The 14,712-nt window shown below is 44.0% G+C and overlaps 1 protein-coding gene across 1 annotated transcript in view; it reads right to left on the bottom strand.

Moving 5' to 3' along the window:
• The window catches only part of LOC133376993 (ultra-long-chain fatty acid omega-hydroxylase), a 44,158-nt gene that overhangs the window by 8,246 nt on the left and 21,200 nt on the right, over positions 1-14,712 (bottom strand). The window contains exons 4-5 of the mRNA XM_061610127.1: positions 5,491-5,544; positions 110-237 (exon numbers count right to left, since the gene is read on the bottom strand). Coding sequence (XP_061466111.1) covers positions 110-237; positions 5,491-5,544 — 182 coding nt within the window. The remainder of the gene's footprint in view (positions 1-109; positions 238-5,490; positions 5,545-14,712) is intronic.

The raw sequence follows: 14,712 nt of genomic DNA, 5'->3' as shown, positions 1-14,712 counted from the left end.
TTGCTGCTTGAGACAGAGTGATGTTTAAGAGGACTGAAATGATGAGTGTGAGATGAGGCACATGGAGTTGGGGCACATTTGTTAACATGGGAATTTTGGAAGTGCTCACGTGCATGACGTCCGTGCTCTGGCTGAAGATTTTCATGTAAGGCTTCAGGATGTCAAAATGAAAGGCGGGGGTGAGCATCCGTCGGTGTCGTCCCCACTTCTTCCCACTGCTCAGAAGCAGCCCATCGCCTGGCACAAGAAAGCACTGACTCATTGAGATACATTTTCCTGGCAGTGGAATTGCCTGCCTGAAGTCACCATACCTCCCACAGAATGTGACCTGCCAAGCCCAAGAAATTACTCTACCCAAAGATAACCACAATGATGGGACACCGGGCAGACAGACCCCCTGCTGGTGAGCTGCCTAAACTATATGAACTAGCCTGACCCAACCTAAGCACAGAAGGCATCAGTCCAGTTGGATTTTCTAGGGAGACTAAGGGGCTAGGTTAGGTTGCTCCTGTGGATGCAAAATTATATCTTCACCTGGATGTTCTTAAGAAACAAATGCCACCATTTGATCTCCAAATCAGAAGATGAAAGATCTGTTGCTAATTAGGTTGCATCTGTGAAGTCAGCTTTACCTGGTACATGGTGCACCAACGACTCCTATGCGAGACAGATAGTGGTGGCTTTTTTGCATCCACAAACTAGAAGCCCTACAGATAATTATTTTATTGCAGGTAAGGAGTCTCCTCCTGTGTGTATCAGGGGTCATTAACTTTATTGGCCTTGTGGGCACATTTGCAAACCTCAGAAACTGTCATGGGCACCACACATGTATTGCAACCACACACACATATATATATAAGCAGACACCCATTCACTTACTCTACTGCCCACACCCCTTAGCAATGAAGCGTGCAAAAAGTGTTTTAGCTTTTCTTCCAAGCACACTTAAGGGGGGCAATTTTCCTGGAGAGTGCATGGGAAGGAAAGAGTTAACCTTATCTGCCCTAGCTGCAATCTCCAGGAAGATCACTCCACCCTGCAATTAGTCTTGACAAAAATTCTATTAGCATTTTTCAAGATTAAAAGCAGTGGGGGAGGGGCAATTTCTGGGTTTGCAACTGACAATGGAAGGGTTAATCCTCCCCTCCTGAGGTGAACTTAAAAAGACCACTCTACTGTACTCAACAGAAGGCTTCATTAATGCCTAATTAAGGTGGTGTACCAGGGAGTTTACAGCATGGGGGCTGCAGTGTCACAGCTGGGAAGGTAAGATTAGCCTTGTCCTCCCCAGCTGTGTCCTCTGCAAACTGCCTCTCCCCTTTGCAATTGCATTTGAAAGAACTTATTTTAGCCAACAGAGGACTTCTTTTAAGCCTAATTGCAGAGGAGGATTAACCCTTGCCCCCCAAATGTCCCTCTCCATTGCAGTTAGGCTTGAAAGAAGCCTTCTAATAAGCTTCTTTCAAGCTTAATTACAGTGTGGGGGGCATTTTTGGTGTGTGTATATCACAGCTAGACAGGGAAAATTAATCCTTCCCTTCCCCTCAACTGTGAACCCTCACAAAAATGCCCCCCTCTCCTCACTGCAAGTAGATTTGAAAAAAGCCTAATTGCAACTGGAGGGAGGAGTGGACACTGTGGGTGCCAGGGAATGCCTTGACAGGAGCATGTGGGTGTCGCACTGGTGACCCCTGGTGTAGATAGCGTCATTATATAGTTCCACCACCAGGTGGCACTGAGCTTAATTAAATATGGAAGGAGTCCGGAATTTCCTGTGTCTGTCCTGTTCTCATTGGCTAGAATAAAAATAATTGCTTAGCATATCATGTTATATCGATATGTGTCACAGAAGCCTGAGAGGATAACCCTGATTGGTATATTCACTCTAAGCCTTTTATGACACATACTGATATATCATCACCACTTCAGACAAGCAGGTTCAAGGTCATGTAAATTTGAGAAGATTCAGGTCTGACTCACAATGTCATCATAGACTTAGGTTTCTCCACCTAACCAGCTTTCTAGGGCACCTCTCTGGTACTGCTACTCTTGGCCCATAACTGCTTGTTTACCAGGTTTATTGATTGATTGCACTTGTATACCGCCCCATAGCCGAAGCTCTCTGGGCGGTTTACAGCAATCAAAAACATTAAAACAAATATACAATTTAAAACACATATTTTGAAAACAATTTAAAACAATATAAAAACAATTTAAAACACATGCTAAAATGCCTGGGAGAAGAGGAAAGAAGAGAAAAGGTTTTTCTGCTTGTCTTGGAGCTGGCCTCCACTAAAGGTGCTTCCACTGTATCTACCTCCAGGAAGCATATGTATATCTGCCTCCAGACACTATTTATTTAATTAATTTATATCCTGCCCTTCCTCCCAGAAGGAGGTGGCAAACAACTGAAAAAATACTAAAACATCTTAAAAACAAAATGTTAAAAAAATCTTTAGAAACATCTTAAAAGCAATTGCAACGCAGACTGGGATAAGGTCTCTACTGAAAAGGCTTGTTGAAAGAGGAAGGTCTTCAGTAGGCACCAAAAAGATAACAGAGGTGGCACCTGTTTAATATTTAAGGGGAGAGAATTCCAAAGGAAAGGTGCCACTACACTAAAGGTCTACTTCCTACGTTGTGTGGAATAGACCTCCTGATAAGATGGTATCTGCAGGAGACCCTCACCTGCAGAACCAAGTGAGTAGGGAGGACTTTATACACTAAAACTAGCAACTTGAACTTAGGCTGTAGTTAATAGGCAGCCAGTGCAATTCTTTCAGCACTGGAGTAACATACTGGCAATATCCTGCCCTAGTGAGCAGTTGCGCCGCCACTTTTTGCACCAGCTGCAGTTTCCAGACCAACCTCAAGGGCAGGACCACATAAAACACGTTACAGTAATCCAGCCTGGAGGATACCAGTACATGATCAACAGTGAACAGGCTATCCCAGTCCAAAAACAACTGCTAGCCACTGAGGTTACTTGGGCTTCTAACAACAAAGATGGATCCAGGAGCATCCCCAGACTATGAACCTGCTCTTTCAGAGGAAGTACAACCCCATCCAAAGCAGACAACTGACCAATTCTCAGGTCTAGAGAACCACCTACCCACAGTGCCTCCTGTCAAGAATTCTCACTGGGGGGTCAACTCCCAAGCCCAGGGCAATTGATCCTGGCCAGGCACAACCCATGCCTCACTTACCAGGGCTGAGTTAAACCAACACCAACCCTGTAAGGTAGGTAGACTGCCACCACCCCTTAAACCTGGTCACCCACTCTGGGCCAAGGGGAAACACAAAGTGCCAGAAATAGACCTGCCAAGGATTCCAAAAGACAAGAGTCAAGGATACACTCCTTGCCTTGGAGCCTTAAGGCAAAACATTCTATACAGTAATCTGTGGCTAATTAGCCAAGGTGCTGGATTCAGAGTCAAACTCCCCCTGAAATGAACACACACTGGTAAATAAGAGATAGCTTTATTAAAATAAAATATAAGTGCAAAAATATAGCAGCAAAACAATTCCTTAAACCAAACACCCCTAGGGTTAGGTAAAATACAAAATGCACAGAGTTCAAGTCACAAGCAAAAATAACAAACCTGTCTAGCCTAGTCTATACTCACACAATATAGGAAGACAAGCAGAGTAACTGCATAGTTCCACATCTCCTCAGAGATGTATAGCCTGGATAGCAGATGGAAGATAGAACCCCAACATCAGGTAGTACCAAGGAACATTGGGGAACAAAGACCCAGAATCTTAGCTCTACTTTTATGGGGAAAAGCCCAGCAACAGGCAGGAATTAATTAGCATCAGGGGGCTTTGTGATGATGAAATCTTCCAGAGCTTTCACACCTAATGGTCCCATGCTTCTCCAACCTTCCCAGACCTGTGGCCTTGAGGTACCAGTCTCAGGCTGATAAGCAGGTGTTCTCACTCACTGCCTAATTAACTGAGTTCAGCTGTGAGAACTGACAGTCTCATGGCTGTCCAGAGGCCCTAATTCAGGCAAGAGGTTTCCCACACAATCCCTTACCACAGAACCATTTTAGTTAGCAGCCTTAACAAACCAGGCGTTCTTGACACCTCCGTCTTGCTAGGATTCAGAGTCTGGGCCTTATCCAGCCCATCACTGAGTGCTGGCACTGGTTCAGTGTTTGCACAGTGTTTCCTGATTCAGATGTTACAGAGAAATAGAGCTGAGTATCATTAGTGTACTGCTGACACCTCACCCCAAATTTCCCAATGATTGCTCCCAACAGCTTCATATAGATGTTAAACAGCATTGGGGACAAGATGGTTCCCGTAGCACCCCACAGCACAACTGCCAGGAGTCTGAAAACCAATCTCCCAATGCTGTTTTCTTAAACTGACTCTGGAGATATGATTGGAACCATTGTAAAAAAAGTGCCTCTGATACTCATCTCACCAAGTTGGCTCAGAAGGATACTACTGTCAACGGTATCAAAAGCTGCTGAGAGATCAACTAAAAATAACAGGGTCACATTCCCCCTCCCCCTGGCCTGAACCCAGATTGAAATGGGTCAAGATAATCTGTTTCATCCAAGAGTAGTTGCAATTGCTGTGACACAGCACTCTCAGTCACCTTCCCTAAAAAGGGGGTATTTGCAATCAGGCGGTAGTTGTCACAAACCAATGAGTCCAAGGTGGGCTCTTACAGGAGTGGTCAGATCAATGTCTCTTTCAGGGTGGCTGGGCCACTCCCACAAAGATATGTTGACCACACCCTGGATCTATTTGGCCATATGCCCCTGGCAAGTTTTAATAAGCCAAGGGCAAGAGTCAAGAACACACACTGCTGGCCTCATCATCATAAACACCTTGTCTGCATCATCAGGCCGCATCAGCTGAATCTGATCCCATGACACCCCACTGGGAACTACAGTAAATGTGGATGGGGCATCCAGATTGCTACGGAGCCGAGCAACTTTACTTTGAATATTGCAAGTTACTTCTTCAAATTTTAATATTACTAAAAATGTATTTAAATACAAGTTGCATGCTGCACATTTAAAAACATGTTCCTGGCAGCCATTAAATTTTGTCCTGACCTTTAAATGAAAGACTGATTCAGGTGGCAATTAAACACCCACAGCCCAAGATTCCCCCTCATGTGTGGCTGGATTTGTTCTGTGCTGGAACACTGGTAAGGCATATAAGGAAAAGTGAAGCCCTAACATTTTATTAGATGTAAAAATGACTCATTTGAGACTTTATTAGTAACTGGAGATCTTGGCCTTATGCATTTCTCAATTTTCAGTGCTATAGCAAGTATCAAAGTACCTTAAACATTTTAGGATCCTGTTTCATGTCCCTAACCAAGCCCAATCAAGAGCTATCTGTCCAACAAATGGTAGGAGAAGCAACCCACTGGCAGTAACCAATCCTTTTTTCCCTGCTACATGTTCATCCCTGATACAAGAACTCATGATCTGTGCACTCAGTCCTGCTAGGGAGGTACCTTACCAAGCCAGGGCTTCAGGAAGCCATAGAAGAGCTTGTCTTTGGGAGCAACAGTAGCTGCAGAGAAGAGAAAAATAGAGACATACTCACTCTGGTCCTCTCTTTTGTTTAAAAAAATAATTCGTCTCCTGACTCTTAAATATGCGAAAACGTGAAAGGGTTGGACCTAAGTTAGTCATGGCCATTTACGGTCAATGGGTCTACTGTGAGTAAAAGTTAGTTGACTACAACCCAATGTGTTTTCAGGGGCACCTCATGAAGTGAGTGGAGCAAGAAAATTAAACGCATTTGGCCTAGAGCCACAGAAGGAATCTGCAGGAAGGCATCACCCCTGCCCCCAAACATCCCCATCTGTTAACATGGACAACAGCATCAGACTAGCAGCACAACGTGGGTGTCAGCACACACCTGCAAGGCCATTTGCTGAGGGCCAACCAGCCATTAGAAGGAAAGAATTCTCTGATTGTAAAAATCTTAATACACTGATGGAATGACTTCTCCTCGAAGAGACAGGCTGCTAAAAGTATCTTTGCCAGGCTTTTTTAATTGGAAAGCTGGTGTAGTTAATTTCTTTATATTTTTTCTTTTTATAAAAGTCAGCTTTTGTGGGAAGAGAAGTACTCAGAAATGCTTAAAACACCCAGAGAATATCCTTAAGTGAGAGAACTATGTTCAAACAGTTTTCAGCTGTGCTCAAATACATTAATTTGCATAGCACCCTTCATCAGTAAATGTCAATGCACTTTAGAAAAGCTTCCCTTCCCCATCTGAATAGTCAAGCAAAACTAATAACCAACCAAAGTATATCATCTTCAGCCTATAAATTAATAGAATCACAGCAAAAGTACACACATACACAAGCACACTCCAGGTAAGTCAAAGACTGGGTCATATAGGGCATTATAAGAAGGAAGACATTGGCCTGGTTTGCACATGGTTTGTTCAGACTTACTATGCTTTATTTGCACACATGAAGCCAGCCTGACTAACCATGGTTTGTTTTCTGCCAACAAACCATGAAGTGAATACGTAGTTGGTTGCTGGTTTACAAGCCATGGTTTATTTGACATTATGTCTGAACCTGACAACCATGGTTTGTTTAGCCACCCTACTCCAGACACTCATCAAGCTATGCAGACGCAAGGAAAGAGCAATGAGAAAACAAGCCAGGCTTTGGAAAAACAAGTCATGGCCTGTTTGCTTGTCTGTGAGACAATTCACAATTTGTTGAAGAAAATATCACTTGTGAGAGAACGCTGCCACTGAACAAATTAGGTGCCAAGAGTGTAGTAGCTTATAGCCAACTACTTCCTTGACTGTGCATTTTGATGTCTGGCATTGCTAAACCATGTACTGATCACATCACAAATATAGGAAGCTGGGTTAGCCATCAGAAATTCCACTTATCAGAGGTAGCAACCATAATGTAACCAAGAGTGGCAGTAGATTACAGAAAGGTGTGGCCATAGGGAGCTGAGCAATGTCACAGGGCAGTGCATTCAGTGATGAGTCCTAGAAAAGCCATAGGGCAGGAGCTGCGAGCAAGAAGAGGAAAGCAGAGCAATGGCAAGAAGAGAAGGCATCAACAGTGTATAGTTGACTCAAAACAAGCTCTAAACTACTTTAATTTATTCAAAATTGTTTATTTTTGAACAAACATGGCTCAAAATGCCCACTCTTTAGTTTTGCAGAATTTGGAGATTTAGGCAAGGAACAATGCCACTAAAGGGTAATAGAAACATGGAATCAGATATTCAAAACAGAGGAAATGCAGGGGGTGGGAGTAGAAACCAACTTACTTAGCACAGCCTATTTGCCCTCCATTAATGACTCTTTTATTTCTATTGATTTCAAGAGTATTGTTGTGTTTGTGGTAGCAGGAAAACAAACAAGGTTCAAGCAGGCCTTTCAAACACAGCTGCCCATGAAATTTTATTGCTCCATAAAATGCCTGAACTGCTGTATAAAACCCACCTGCATGCCAACTACAAGAGCTCAACAGATCCAGCAACACTGAACCAGTGCTATCTGGCATATATAGCGTCTCTCTACCCCCTTACAAAGATAACATTTTAACCAATGAGGTGGTATCCTTTCACAGGGCTGTCTCTGTGTGTTTTACTGGTGTAGAAATCCCAGGCAAATGCATTTCAGCAGCTGCTGCAGGCAAGGATGAATTATTGTTTGATCCACGTTGAAGCTCAGGTAAATCTACAGGAGGTGCATCAGGAACATAAACTACAGGCTGCTCTAGAGGAGATTTTTCTGCTGTTGTCAAACCACTCGGAGAGGGACTTCTCAATTAGTCAACAGGGCAATACAACCTGGGCTAGTGCTAGAGGGCAGCCAGGTGGGTCCTGGATGAGACCCTCCTCAGGGTGGGAGGGTGGTGCTCCCATTCCATGATCTACAGCAGGGTTGGAAAGGGAGCTCCCAGACACCACCCCCAATGCAGACAGTGCAGGGCTTGATAAGCTTGCATGCATGCCCCACCGACCTCTCCCGTCAGTTTGAATGCTTTGTGCACATGCCTGCCAAGATGACATCTTGGTTGATGACACGAACATTTGGTTGATGGCACGATCACAATGCGTGCATGTCATTCACATGACACGAGAGGTAGGTAGCACATACAGGTGGGCTTATTAGTCCCATGCTGCCTGTATGGGGGGTGTTGGGCCATGGCACTGCGGGCCTAGGGCAGGCTGGTGTCCAAGGGCCCAACCACGCCTGGTGCCAGCCCTGAGTATGACACTAGCATATCTGCACTTTGGACCTTGTACACCACAGGCCCAATGACTTCTGTGATAGTGGAAAAAACACTGACTTGGCCAGGAGATTTGGTCTGGGCCAAATCCAAATAGTTTATTGTTTAGCATCTCTCTGAAGGAGCCATACTACACATTCATAACACAGGTTCCAGACAGATCAGCTGACTGCTGATTGTAATATCGGAGAATGCATGGTTGGTTCAACAACTTTGCCAAAGGCTACTGTGAGAAAATATAATGGAAGATAATTTATGATTGATACCGCACAACCAGTTAATTCCCATCTTGCACATATGGCTATGTATGAGTAATGTTGCAAACGCTACAGTATCCTGAGGCTTCTTGCCATGAACATTCTGAATAGGATACAACTGCTAGGCTTCACTACCATAAGAACAATCAAGATCACATGATACCAGGTGATATGAATCCCTATTAGTGTTTTTTTTTTTGCTTCATTCTGTTGTACTTTGAACCCACGTTTCAGGCTGTTGGTCATGCCTTCCAGGCCCCACCCAAATATGTGAAGTGGGGGTGGGGAGTGAACTGCTCCACTTATTTATTTTTTATTTATTAGATTTATATCCCACCCTTTCTCACAGTAGGAGCCCAGGGCAGCTCCCAAGACTTGGGAAAATCTTTACAGTTAAGGCCTGACATCCCAATACTGAGGTGGCACTGGCCTCTATTGAGAGAGAGCCAGGGAGGTTAATTTGTATTGCACTCTCCCAACAGTCCTTCCAACCCTTTATCCCACTTTCATGACTACACATGACAACTGCAAATTTATCATCACATTTTGCAAATTTATCATAATTCAGCAGAAAGTGTTGCATGGATAAGGGGCTTCAGAACTGAAATGAAGTATCAGCTTTGTGTCCTAGCTCCCAACCAGAGAAGCAGACTCAGGACTCAGAGACTGGGTTTTTCTACAAAAGCTTTATTCCACAAATTAGAACAGGGATCTAGCATCTCATGTTAGGCTTAAACCAGGATTCAAACAGGAGCAGGTATCTAGACATTGGAAGCAACAACAGACTGGTTACGTTGCAATAGATAATACAATCAATGCTACTTCTATTTATACAGAAAAAGGGTGGGCACTTGACACTGTGAATTAATTTAGGCTCTTAGCATGAGTTGCCAGGTGAAGGCTACAACAGGAGGGTGGATGAAATTGGGCTACTCTATCCTCTGCAGCCTTGGAGACATGCCAGGCTCTGATTCTACTGAGTCGCTTTCATTTTCCCCTGCCTGAAAATTTCCAGTGGTTTTGTTAGCACTTGTCTGATTTGCCGTTACACTTGGCCTTGATGCCTGCAGAGAGTCATCACCAACCAGATGAGACAAGGAAAGGCTGTCTGAGCCTTCCTCAGTAACTCCAGCACCTGGCTTCAAGGCTTCTGGAGACACATCGTTTGTAAGCCCCTCATTTCTTTCATCAGTGCTGGCAATGTCCTCCCGAGTGTCAGTAACTCCTTCTTCATCCTCCCAATCTTGCAAGAGATTCTCCTTGGGGCCCATGACACTTTGCAGGCTGGTAAAATCCCTGCCTGAAACACTGGAGAGCTGCTGCCAGTCCGTGTGGACAGCTAGATGGACCAATGGACCAGTATAAGGCTGCTGCCAGTCCATGTGGACAGCTAGATGGACCAGTATAAGGCAACTTTCTGTGTTCCTAAAGAGCAGGCTGGTAAAGCCCAGAAAGTTCCTTGCAGCTCAGATTGGCTGGTGTCAGAGTTCCAATGGCCAGATCAGGATATACGGAAGCTGTCATGTTAGCCTGGACAGCACATGGCCTTAACTGGGACTGAGGTACTTAGGGTTATGTAACATTCCACATGATGGGCAGAGGAAGGAGAGCAGGGAATACAAGCAGCATCAGGCGTTCCAGATCAGGAGAGATGGAAGTCTAGTCAGAGGGCTGGAAGCAAGAGCTGAGCCTGAAAGGGCTTTGCCCCCATTCTGGCCTAAAGCGCTGCATTCTACCAGGAAACACAAAGTTCACTGTATGGAACTCTTATTTACAGACCAGGACTTTAAACACATGTACTTGGAATGAAGCACTACCAACATCAACAAAATACACTCCCTAGTATGCATGCAGTTGCAGACTTAAAGGGAGAGTGACCCAACTACACATTCCGTTAACAACACAGGCCACATCCACATCACACATTTAAAGCAGTATCAACCACTGTAACAGCCATGGCTTCCCCCAAATAATCCTGGGTACTGTAGTTTGTTACAGGTGCTGAGAGTTGTTGAGACCCCTATATTGTCCTCCCCCCCACAGAGATGCACACCTTAACGTGGTGAGGGGGTTTGAGAGTGTCAAAGAAGTTGAGAGCAATGCCGTCAGGAGTCTAGAACAAGAGGCTAGACTCCTAGCAGGGTCACCCAAGGTGGAATGGTCAAAGCTGAGACACCAGACTAAGATGCATCCAAACTCAGAGGGAGGCAATGGTAAACCACCTCTGAATACCTCTTACCATGAAAACCCTATGAATAGATTATCCAAAATGCAACACAAGATAGTGCTGGAAGATGAGACAGAAGGCACTTGCCAAACTACTGGGGAAGAATGAGTAGCACTGTGACTAATGATGCAGCTGGGTCAAAGCTGAATGAAAATGATGCACACATGTGAAAGGAAAGTCCGGAGTTGTACGACGTACACAATAGGAAAATGGAATGCGAGAAGCACGAAACAAGGAAAGTTAGAAATTGCCAAGCAAGAAATGGAACGCATACTTGGCGTGAGTGAATTAAAATGGACGGGAATGGGACATTTTCAATCAGGCCACTACAAAATATTTTATGCAGGAAATGAGAAATTAAGAAGAAACGGAGTTGCTTTAATAGTGGGAAGTGATGTAGCAAAAGCAATCAGGAGCTATAATGCAAGGTCTGAGTGAGTGATATCAATGAGACTTAATGGGAAACCTATTAACATAACCATCATACAAGTCTATGCTGCAATGGCAAATGTAGAAGAAGAGGAATTGGAGAGATTTCACGCAGAAGTACAGGAAGAAATTGATCACACACCAAAACAAGATGTGCTGATAATCATGGGGGACTGGAATGCAAAAGTAGGGAACAGAGAAGAACTAGAAATTGTGGGGAAATGGGGCTTAGGAGACAGAAATGAAGCAGGAGAAAGACTTACTGAATTCTGTGAAACCAATAATTTGTTTCTTCCATCCACATTTTTGAGCAACCAAAAAGACGACTGTACATGTAGTAGTAGTAAAGTTTATTGCCAGGCCATAGGCCATCACAACAGTTAAAAGAGAAAAAAAACATTACATTTTTTAAAAACATCATAATTAAACAGTTATTTAAGCAGAAAGCCCCAGCACAATAATAAAATGTATTATACACTATGAATATCTCAATTAAAGCTGTAGGAACCCTCAGCCTCTAGAGACCTAAGGATCCCTGGTTTATAAGGTGTTTAGCCCTCAATTTTTGAGCAGCCAGGGCAAAAAGGGCCACCCTATAGGTGACCTTAGGGTCAATATCAGCTAGTAGGAAACTTATGATTTGTTCTTCATCGCAAGGGCCCAGGCCCCTAATTAGAGGATCAAGGTATTTAAGTCTTGGGTGTATGTAGAGTGGGCATTCAAGAAGGTAGTGAGGTAGATCTTCTAACCTTTCCCGATGGACAGATGCAAATCCTCTGGCCCCATGGAATTTGCTGAAAGCGGCCAGACACAACAGCACTGGGCATTGTTTGCAATCTTAGAGCTGTAAAAGCATATCTCAGATGTACAGGTAGAAGATTTGACAGATACTTAGACCTTAGGTGGTCAGATTTAAATATGGCATACCATTTTGCAAACTTGGAATTAGAAACAGCTAGCCTGTCCATCCATATACAGTGTTGTTCAATCTGTTCTCTTAGGTTAGCTTTATTCAAATGGGCGAGAGGCTGGGGAGCGATATGGTATTGTTGGTAAATATTCAAAACTCTAGAATTCCAATGTCTGGTCCTCTCGGCCAGATCCAAACAAGCCTTCGCCAAGATCTTAGTATTTGCCCTAGTAAGCAATGTCCCGTACATTAAAATGGCTCTATGAATCTGGGCACAAACAGGAAAGAGACCAGATTCAGTTCGTAAACATGCAGAGGGTGTGCCGGGTGGTAGGCGCATTAGTTGTCTAATGAAATTGTTTTGGATGGCTTCTAGTGAAGGGGAGAATTTCCCAACCCCATATAGCCGCCCCGTATAGAATCTGAGGTAGGACCTTGTACTGAAAGATTCTCAGGGCAGGGGCCACAAGATATCCCACCACTGTCCTGTAAAATCTAAGGATTGCCCCTGTAGGCCTGGTGGCTGATAGTTTGATGGTAGCAATTTGTTTGTTCCAGGAGAGGGTATCTTGAAAGTGGATCCCTAAATATTTAAAGGAACGACATTGTTCTATTGGGTGACCTCCAATAGCCCATTTGTGTGAGGTATGTCTTTTCCCGAAAAGCATAATCTTTGTTTTCTGATAATTGATAATTGTAAATGTTCTTTATTGCAGTAAACATCTAATTGTGCCAATAATCTCCTTAGGCCGATGGGGGTGAGAGATAAAAGAATCATATCATCCGCATATAATAATGTTGAGTCCTTCCTATTTCCCAAGGAGGGAGGAAAATATGATGGACCCGCTAGGTCAGCAACAATGTCATTTACATAGAAATTAAATAAAGAGGGTGCTAAGAGACAGCCTTGTTTTACACCCTTATTTGCGGAAATTGAGTCTGTTAAATTGTTTCCCACTCTTATTCTCACGGTGTTATTAGAGTACAATTCTGTTATTAGATATAAGAGGCGTTTATATTGGTTCGGGCGAGCTTGTCCCACAAACGGCCTCTATTGATTGAATCAAAGGCCGCCGCCAGGTCAACAAAAGCGGCATATAGGTGTTTTGTGGGACCCAGCAATGATTGTCTGGCTAAGAAATGAAGGGTGAAACAGAGATGGATAGTGCTCTGCCCTTTCTGAAACCCTGCTTGTTCTGGATCAATGGCCTCGTTAGCAATTTCCCACTCCTCGAATTTGAGCAGAAGGAATTTGCTATATAACTTAGCTCCAATATCTAATAGGCTAATGGGCCGATAGTTTTTTGGGTCTTGTCTCTGGCCCTTCTTAAAAATAGGAATGAAAGTGCTCTGTTTCCATCCCTCCGGCATAATGCCTGTATTATTGATCTGGGTGAATAGTTTGGCAAGAATGGGTGCCCACCAGTCTGGGAAATTTGTAAAAAGTTCAGGTGGAATCATGTCTTCCCCCGGCGCCTTGCCCTTTTTGTAACGCGGAGATAAGGACGCGTATTTGGGGTACCGAGACCGGGGGCCAATCAGAATAAGTCAACTCATTAAAAGGCGAGGAGGGGCCAGTAATATCAGCAGGGATGGTGTAAAGTTTGGTAAAATGATTATACCAACCTGGGGCGGAAATTTGATCAATTATTAATTGACTATGGGATCCAAACCCCCCAGCTACCATATCCCAGAATAGACGCTCGTTGCCATCCTGTAACGCTTGATTGAGCTGTTGCCATTGCGCTCTTATAAACATGGCCTTTTTTTGTCTTAACAATACTTTGTAAGTAGAGCGCAAGTAGGCTAGATGGGCACGATGAGCTGGGGTTGGATCCGTTCTTGTTCTGCGTGCGAATTTAACTACTTGGCGATTGGCGTTTTTACAGTCAGGGTCAAACCACCTCTTGGTCATTGGTGGAGCAGCCTTGAGGCGAACTTTCTGAGTTAACATGGGTTTTAAGAGGATGATAATTTGATGGTATTAAGTGTGTTTGTCTCAGGGTCCATGGCTGCTTTCCTAAGAGAGAGCATATTGTGGCTATCCAAAATTGCAACACAGAGGTATTTAAAGTTAGAGACCATCGAACTCTGCGATCAGCTGATTGGAGGCCCTCCTGATGTAGTGGAGCAGGAGGAGGTAAAGAGTGGCCTAAGCTCAGAACTGGCAAAGTGGGGAAATGATTGCTCTCTATTCTGTCTAAAACTGAGAACTTATAGACCACTGGAATTAAAGACCTTGAAACAAACGTGAAATCTATCGCACTAGCTCCTCTAGGTGAAAGGTATGTGAATGCGCCTTTGGACAGATCTATGGCTGAGCCATGTAGGCATTCTAGATGGTGTATTTGTATGAGTTCCGCTAATTTCAAACCTTGTTTATTAATGATCTGATCTTGGGAGATCCTAGGGTTTAGAGGGCTGATGGTGGCCGGGTCCTGATTCGATGTCGGGACATCGATCCACTCTGAACCCAACCTGGCATTAAAGTCCCCACAGAGTATTACCCTATCCAATGGAAATTGGGATTCAGCGAATGATAAAAACTCTGATAGTTTATCCCAGATAGATCCGGGAGCTAGTCTTCTGGCCATAAGAGAGGGAAAATAGGCGTTTATGATGATAAGAGCATCTA

The sequence above is a fragment of the Rhineura floridana genome, chromosome 1 (assembly GCF_030035675.1).
Source record: "Rhineura floridana isolate rRhiFlo1 chromosome 1, rRhiFlo1.hap2, whole genome shotgun sequence".
NCBI classification, from domain to species: Eukaryota; Metazoa; Chordata; class Lepidosauria; order Squamata; family Rhineuridae; genus Rhineura; species Rhineura floridana.
The sequence above is the reverse complement of the archived record's forward strand: the minus strand, read 5'-3'. Positions and strand labels throughout refer to the sequence as shown.